The sequence below is a fragment of the Vicia villosa genome, linkage group LG5 (assembly GCF_029867415.1).
Source record: "Vicia villosa cultivar HV-30 ecotype Madison, WI linkage group LG5, Vvil1.0, whole genome shotgun sequence".
Lineage (NCBI taxonomy): Eukaryota > Viridiplantae > Streptophyta > Magnoliopsida > Fabales > Fabaceae > Vicia > Vicia villosa.
In genome coordinates this window covers 119089387-119098484 of record NC_081184.1, presented here as the reverse complement: position 1 = coordinate 119098484, position 9098 = coordinate 119089387, and the positions used below count along the sequence as shown (strand labels likewise).

The 9098-nt window shown below is 35.4% G+C and overlaps 1 protein-coding gene and 1 pseudogene across 2 annotated transcripts; one reads left to right on the top strand and one right to left on the bottom strand.

Moving 5' to 3' along the window:
• Positions 1-1018: 1018 nt before the first annotated feature.
• LOC131602224 (uncharacterized) lies at positions 1019-2418 on the top strand. Of its 2 annotated transcripts, XM_058874273.1 has the most exons (3): positions 1019-1279; positions 1372-1869; positions 1967-2418. In XM_058874273.1, the coding sequence occupies exons 1-3, from the start codon at positions 1267-1269 to the stop codon at positions 2227-2229; spliced, it is 774 nt and encodes a 257-aa protein (XP_058730256.1). In that variant the 5' UTR covers positions 1019-1266; the 3' UTR covers positions 2230-2418. The 2 variants fall into 2 exon arrangements, with proteins under 2 accessions (XP_058730256.1, XP_058730255.1); XM_058874272.1 differs by having other exon boundaries at positions 1019-1869.
• Positions 2419-2792: 374 nt separating this feature from the next.
• Positions 2793-6878, bottom strand: LOC131602223 (uncharacterized; annotated as a pseudogene).
• Positions 6879-9098: the final 2220 nt, after the last annotated feature.

The window sequence follows — 9098 nt, the reverse complement described above, 5'->3', positions numbered from 1 at the left end:
TACTTAAGGAGAGACTGATGCAGTTGGAATGCATGTGAACCTGAACTCTCATAAGATTCTGAGTTATTTAATTTATGAATGAATTTAATTGTCTTAATTTAATAATAAATTTAACTAAGAAAGAACTTGAGAAGAGCTTACAAACCTTATCTTAATAGACTTTTTAACTTAGGAGGAACTTACAAACCTCATATTCTTAGTAGACTATTCTATCAATTAATTTATATAGGGGATATAAAACTATTAGAAATTAAGTAATTAAAAAAAGAAATAAACAGTAGCAAAACAAAATTAAATAAAAAATTTATTGAATAATAAAAACCTAATCAAATAAAATTACATGTTTTCTATTTTTTTAATAAAATAAATAATCTAATAATAATAAAAGAAAACATTTTTGTGTTTTTTAAAATATTTTTTAACACTAGAATAAATTAAGTAAATTAGACAACAAATTAAATAAATTAATTCTAATAAATTAAAAGGGACTTGTTTTTGCTTTTATTTATTTTGATTTAAGTATATGCATTAAATATTTTTTGGGCTTTTTTTTATATATGTTTTAACAAAGCAGTACATTCATGTTATAGAATCATCATATATGTTTATTTTTATGATAGTCATGACTAATAATAAAAAATAATACCGACTTAGGAATATATAAGACAAGTCCTATATATTAGGGAAATGTTAACCAGTGCTCCAAGAGAACTCTTTAAATAATTAAAATGGTAAATGTTTTTTAAAAAAATGTGTGTATTTAATCCATTAAAATTGTATTAGAAATTAAAATATTGACTTTTATAAAAAAAAAATCTTTATTGAATATCTTAACGAGTGCCTTGAGGACACTCGTTAGCAAGAACCTATGTTGTAATCATTGTTTAGTTTTAAGGGAGTTTTTTTTTTAATTTTTGTTTTGATTCATAAATAATTAATTGGGTTGGGTCTGGACCATTGGTTATTCATCTGTTTTAATTTTCACACCCCGGACTGGCTGGGCCATAGAACCGCCATTGTATAACAGGTCTTATCAGTATTATGAATGTCGCAGCTCTAGATGGCAGCTTTACAGTTCAAAAACCCGATTTTGGAAAGATCTTTTCATTCAAATGCCGGTTAGATATCAAAAATTTGACCGTGAGCTTTTTTTCGACAGCACATTTCATTGGTGGGGCAAAGATGACAATGAAAATGCTTTCTTAGTTTCTTTTGAATTCTATAGTAAGCAGTTTATAACCACCCCGTCACCGTTGGACTTTTTAGATGTCGTTGATAGGTATGATGTGAATTTGAACATGATAAACAGAGCGGTGACTATTATCATGAATCTGAGTGGATCTAATCTCTTTGATGTGTTGTTATTGCTAGAGCCGGGCATCCAAGAATCTTGGATGAAATTATATAATTTCAGCCTCGGACACATACCGAGCACTTGTTACCCAATTGGAATGGGGAAGAAAGGGGATATATTCTTCTTCATGAAAGAGCATCAAAATGATATTGGTTCCTATAGTCTTAAGAATGAGCTATTCGAAGATAAGGAAATTGAGGGAGGACTCGGATTTTGTCAAATTGTTTTGTATAAGGAACCAGACTACATCTTCCCTTTCCCTTTTACTACACCTGCTGTGAGAAGGCCTCCTGCAGTTTCCCCTCGCCAAAAGAAACAAGTCATGGTTTTTCCTGAGGAAGAAGCAGAAATTAACAAGGTTGAAGAAGAGGATAAGTTGCAGACTGAAGTAGAGAGCTCAGAGTTGCAGACTGAAGTAGAGAGCTTAGAGTATATCCATCATGTTGGGGATGTAGGTGAGAACCCAAGTTTTTATCTGCACGGCAGTTTTGAGACATCCGATCCAAAAGAAGCAGGTTTGTTTTTCATCTGCTAATCTTAATTATTGTTATTATTTTGTGCATCCAATGATAGTTTGCTTTTGTAATTTCTGAGAACCGGATTTTTTTTCAGAACCTAAACTATATGGTGGAATAGAAAATAAGGAACGCTTTGGAGCCGAAGAAGTTACAGGGTTTTCTGCCCTAGAAGAAGTTCCTCAGGAAGTCGCTGACCAAGCTATTGGCGCTTTAGCTGATGTGGTCTCTAGTGACATTTCTATGGAAGTTGCGGAGCAAGAGCTTGCGGACTTGTCTGTTGAAGCATCTGAAGAAGTTTTCAAGGGGACTCCCGAACAAGTTAGCGTTGGATTGTCTGTTGAGAGAGATCATTACTGAAACTCACAAAATACTTGGAACTATAGTATAGAGGGCTCTCTGGTAGACTCCCAGTCCCACATTTCAGAATGCATATAGTCTAGCATATTAGTGATAAATGACTTGAGCCAAAACTAACATTTTTCTCTAAGTACACATATACATATTGAAAATGTGAATACAATTCAATAAATTCCTCTTTTGAAGTTTCTCTTTTGTTGCATTGATTGATCTCTCTGCACTATATTAATCTGAATTTCAATCTCGACAATATATTAATCTGAGTTTCAAATTCTTAACTTTTTTAACACTTTGTTTTGGCGTATTTCAAAGAGTTTGTTGTATATTTGGTGCGTCCGAGTTTTAAAATCTTAATTTTAAGGATATTTTTGAAATTTCGTCGAGATGTGTGAGTAAGACATACAGTGTAATAAATAATGGCCAAGAAAAATAATGACATGATAATATATACTAGTTGGGTCTTGGCCCGACATTTGTCCATACATATTTATGTTATAAATAGATTGAGATTGTTTATTACATCTTATGAATTTCTCAAAGACCTTACAAAAACTTGAAATTGTCTTTCCTATAAGCTATTTTTAGACACTCATATTTTTCAAACGATTTTGTTTTTTTGGAATGTGAAATAAATAACATCATCTTTCATGAACAATATAGGGTAATCGATGCGTCCGAAAGTTGATTGTGAATAATAGGTGCGTCAAAAAGTTAGAAAGTTATCTTCAATTCTTTTAATTTTTATTGAATGAAGCCAAATGAGCAAGAGAGGACAATGAGTGCGTCCGAAGATAACTTGGAACACAATTCTTTAACATTTGCTAAATGAGAACAAATAAATAACAAAAGATAATAGGTGTGTTCCAACAATAACCTTGCTTCTAGGCACTATTGGAGTTTCACATAATTTGTAAAAAAACTCATAAGATGTGATGAAAATCCGCCTAAACATATATATCTAAAATAAGTAATGACTTATAACTTTTAGCATATGCATACCAATTTATTCTCAACACATCTACGAAATATCACCTCAATTTGTTTAAGTTTAATTATAGCCACATTGTGTAGCCTTGAAGTGGAATTTGACATCTTAAAAAGAGCCAAAATCAGCCTTTAAAATTTGGTCATATCATGCTCATCCATAACAAAAAATACATGACCTCATTCTTACAACTTTAAGATAATGTACAAATAATGGAAAAGAAAAAAATTACTGGCTAATTGGCTAATTTCATCGTCTCGTTGGCTCATTTTACCTTTCTATGATCTCTTCTTCATCAACTGGAGCATACCATTCAGGCAACCGCTTCGTGTTGTTCAGCCTGTAGTTCATGAGAAGTTCTTCATCTTGAAGAGCCCTAGTTGCTACCAAAACAACAGTTTTCAGAGTAGTAGGAACATGTGGTTCAGTATTTTCTGAAACTCTAGATTTGAACCAAGAACTTCCAAATCTCTTCACATTTACTTGTTTCATTTCCAAATAATATATTAGAAATTTAGACTCTCATGTCATTTTCAACCAATGGGAAGTCATAAGGGCAAATTGTGACATTTGGAAGCATCCCTTTTGAAGGGTGATTAGCGAAATATGCCAAAGCTAGTGGATTCCTACGCTCGAGTACATTCTCAGTGTTATCTACTTGAGACTCTTTCTCGTCTACCATTTTTCTAACATTCCACAGTTCTTTCCTGTCACCTCCATGACCCCAAGGTTGGGCGTTGATGACAGTCCCGTCATGTCTTGTAATCAAATAGGGGTTCAGCTCATCAAGATATCCAGGAATATGATAATAATAAGCCGGAGAGTATACTGCCCCAGGATAAAAGGCTATCACAGCACCAACATCTACTACACCGTCTAAAAGCAGACCTTTGCCAGCATCCTTGTGAGATATTTGAGAAGGTTTAACATTGAGCGTGTAGCCAAGTTTGTCCTTTAATTTATGCGAAAGCTCAGCTTGACTTATCGGTCTTTGTTTCGGGAAACCTGTGCAACACCTCATTAGTAGATGAATAGAGTAAATAGGCAACAGTTAACATTTCATAATCACTGTAGAATAGGTTTTTGTTTTCTCATAATCCTTTGGTTCACATCCCCCTACTTTGGTAATCTGGAGTTCGGCAGAGTGATAGGTAAAGTCCGACCAAGAATTGTTGAAACCGAGATTCGAACTCGGGTTCTCCCAAACGCTTCAACATTAGCTAAAACTCATTAACCACTTAGTTAAAAGGTATAGGAATATTGTGAGATCATCAAGTAATGAGCAAAAAATATTTCCAAAGGACAAGTAAACAAAGGAAAAATTAAAACAAAAAAAATTCACCAAGATTGTTAGTTGGTGGATCACACACTTACGATTGGCAGAACTAAGCTCACTATTTTGAGGTAAAACATTTGTTTGTTGAGATAGTAACTAGAAGGAGTCATCATTCCCATTTGTAAGAAGAATTTCATCCATTAACGTGCAAAATGCTTTAATTTGAGAATAGGCATTTTCTTGTACTAGCATATGTTGATCGGCAACAGAGACTTTACTGGCCATTTCAATAATCTCTTCTGCATCTGTTTCACTAGCATTCTTCCCCAATCGATTGTAGCTGGAGAGTCAAGTCATTACATGAGCAAAACAAGTTAAGATGTTGAATCGAGAAGAATCATAAAATCAACAACATTGAATAAAAAACGACATTAAATTTATATAACCCTACAACATCGTCAAATAGATAACAATTCGTGTGTGAAATCATAACATGAAGAGCCAACCAGAATCAACCTTCATCCTCATCAATCTTCATCATAATCAGATTTTTGTTTTGTTCCCTAAATTGTTTGATTCTATTTTGTTAACTTGTTTTAGTTTGTTTACTCTATAGGTTAAATTATAATAAGCATAATCGTATCATTGTGATCTATTTTCTTTATTACTAACAGTCATTAGAATAGCTGTATTAAATAAAAAGAATGAAACAAGTATTTCCTCATTTTTATTATCCTTAGAAGGGTCACTGTTTTCGACAAGTCTATATTGTTCTCAATAAAGATGTTGGAGGTTGCAATGAAGGCTACCTAGATGCTGCAATTAGGTGGTTAGGGGGGAACTGCTATGAAGGCAGAATTTCCAACCGTTCGCAATCAGCCATTGATAACACTGCTGGCCATCAAAATTTAAGTGGGAGGCATCTATATTTACTAATTTCTAAATGCCCTTTGGGAAAAACATATATAGTCATCTACTGCCAATTAGCAGCTAAGTACAAGCCATCATTGCCGAAGAAATCTCCACTTACTGCTGACTATGTTTAAGCCATCTAAACCACTGCTATACGAACTGAATGCTGTGAGACCCATTTGACTGGCCCGAGACTCCTTTGAGCGTTAAATATAATCAGGGGGTGTAAAGCCGGTATTTTGAATCCAACCATTGTCAGTACTCCTTCCATTCCAAAACTTAAGTTGTTTAAGGTATTTAATTATAGATTAAGGAATCATATAAATGATGCATATATATAAAAATATCAAAATGTCCCTATCACACTAGTTAAATGCTTCACAAAAACCTATAAATAATATCATCAAAAGTAACATCGGGGTGATTAAGAGAGAAGAAATCTATGAGTTTGAAATAAATAATTAAGAGGATATCAGAAGAAGAAAAAATAGAGAATCGAGTTTAACACACCCTTGAGTTTTAAATGCAAACAACAAAAAAAACACTTACCTTGTATAGAGGAACAAACGATTAAGATCGACTTCAAACTGCAGTTGTCTTGGATCCCTAGCAAAAGCAAAAGTGGGACTTCTTGCAAGGGTTTTCACACCCTGAAAACAAAATCCAAACCAAGACTTTCGTAATAAACTTCACAAGATGCACAACAGATAAAAACTAAACTTCAGATTAGCATAATCACAGCAAATAAGTAACTACTTTTCAAGTAAAGCATAAGATAAGTAGATACCTCTTGAAATTTCTGAAACAAAAAAGCCATCCGATTTGAGGAATATGAAATCCTTATCAACAACCATACATGATTTCAGCACAACAATAACTTCAAATGCTAGAAATGTTCTGCCAGATAAAAGAGAAGCTCAAAATCAGTTATAAAGTGGTTACTTGAGTTACAATTCACACAATAAAAAACCCTAAAAATGAAAATCCACCCCAATTTTTCATATATACAACAAAATAGTTCAAAACAACAGCAAGAACAATAAGAATATTAAAACTAATTTAACAAGTAAACCTGAACAAAAGAGAAGGTGGGTATTAACAATTTAGATGTGAAAATAGTAAAAGAGAGAACCTTTGAAAGCCAAGAGCTCAGGGAATCATCGCCACCCTTGACGGCGTCGGCAAAGCTTGATGTTGTTTTTTTCCGGACAAAAACACACGTTTGGGCTGAAACATGTTTTCTAGTACGCCAAAACATAGGATTTGCTTTTAGCACCTCCATATTTTACTCATACATTTTCCTTCTTTTTCTTTATACATTTTCTTCAAAACATGTCGTCCTAAAAAATCATGCAAGTTACACCCTTACATTTTCAAAAATGATTGAATATTGGTCAAATTCGAAAATCCAAATTTTCTTGTGTCAAGGTTGAAGATGAAGCTGATGAAATCGAGTTTGACCCGCCGGAAACTCCGAATGTCATTACTGCTCCCATGCCAAAGCATGACAAGACTGTTAACGCTATCATAGACACAGTCCATGTCTATGATGTGAGAGATCTGTCAACTCCTATCCTTGACATCAAGAGAAGGCTGCTGCAAGCTGGTTTATTTCCAGGTTGCGACCCAGGTTGTTATTACTGTGCATCCCAACCCAATGGTTGTGAGAACCTGAAGAGAGGAATTCAAGGCTGGATGGATCGTCGCACTATCAGGTTTGAGAAGATTCCTTCTATAAAGAATTTGTGCGAAGGTTTCTCCCGTGGCTTGAAGATTGAAGATGTATTAGTGATTTCCAAAGCTCTACTGAAGATTCCTACTAAGGCTCCATTCAAGATTTCTGCTGAACCCCGTGTGGCTCCTATTATCATCACTAAGCCTGGTCTAATTCCATATTCTTCTAATAAGGCTATCCCTTGGAACTATGGTGCCGAGGTCTATATTCAAGGAGTTAAGCAAGAACTCATAGCTGATAAAGTTTCCGAAGACGCCAATCCTGATGTGGGTAATATTGTCGGAACTAGTAAAGTGACAAGAAGTGGAAGAGTGTTTTCTCCAGAGATCTCTCCAAACACTGCTTCACCTACTGCTACAATTATTCTTAATCAAAATGCTGATACTCGAGGTAAAGGGTCATTGCATGAACCTGTCCAGACACCAGTTGAGACCGTTACTGAAAATCCATCTTTTGAAGAAGCAAATGAGTTCCTAAAGATCATCCGCAAGAGTGACTACGACATTGTCGAACAAATGGGGCATACTCCTTCCAAGATTTCTATGTTGTCACTTCTAAGTTGTTCCAAGACTCACGTCAAAGCTATGATGAAGTTTTTGGAAGCCGCTCATGTGCCACAAGAGATTTCTGTCACTCAACTCAAGAATTGTATTGCAAACCTGACGACAGATAATTACCTCAGATTTTATGATGCTGATATAATTCCTAGTGGGAATAATCATAACAAAGCTCTACATATATCCATTGAATGTGGGGGCACCACTCTGGCCCACGTACTGGTTGACAACGGTTCGTCTCTGAATGTATTACCCAAGTTGGTACTGGAGATCTCAACCCTGAAGGAATCGTGCTGAAATCCAGTGATGTGATAGTAAAAGTTTTCGATGGTTCAATGAGTACTGTATATGGTGAAGTTGAACTCCCGATCAGAATAGGTTCCCAGACTTTCAACACTGTGTTCTACGTGATGGACATTCATCCCGCTTATTCATGTCTACTTGGGCGTCCTTGGATACATGGGGCAAATGTTGTGACATCAACTCTCCATCAGAAACTGAAATATCCGGCGAAAGGCAAGATTGTCACTATGTATGGCGACGAAGAATATGTGGTGAGCTTCATAGATGAGACCAAGTATGTTGAATTCACTGGAGAAGCTTTTGAATCTCCCCGTCAAACGTTTGAATTGGTCCCTCAAGTGGCTCCTGAGACTAAACCCATCAATGTCGTTCCTAAAGTTACTAGAGTTCCTCCTACAATGGCTTCTCTGAAAGATGTTAGGGTTGTGGTAAAAGAAGGTGGTTGTACTATCTGGGGGCAACTCCCTGATATTCCTTATAAATCCAACAAATGGGGTATAGGTTGCACTGCTAAAGATCAGAACGGAGAACGACATCCTCGCCCAGAAGGTTTGAAGTATCATTTCATCAGCAAAGGAGTCAATGCCATTGGAGAAGATGAAGATGATTGCAACATGGACAAGTGGATCTTTCCTACACCTGACGAAGGGCTGGACAACTGGAAAACTGAAGACATTGTCTCTTTCTCCTATAGTCAGGAGTAATTGCCATTCTTAGTTTTGTTTGCTTCCTTTTATGTTTTCCAATTTTAATTCCTGTACTTCAATAAACAATAAACTTTAAAGCTGTGTGTCTTGCCCGGGGCACAACGGCTCGTTGTTAGGGCTTGTCATTTCATAAATATATTTTCATTCAATAAAACATTGGACGTTTCGTATTCAAAATTGTGTGTTCGCTTTTATTTTCTTTACTTTTCTATAGCTATGTGTTCTTACACACACTCACATAATGCACGGCAGATCCATATCCACTATGGGTCCTATTGATAACGACTCCGCTATTGCTAAATATGACTTTGAAAATCCGATCTACCAAGCTGAGGATGAAGGTGAGGAAGATTGCGAAGTGCCCAGAGAACTTTCCAGATTACTAGAGCAAGAA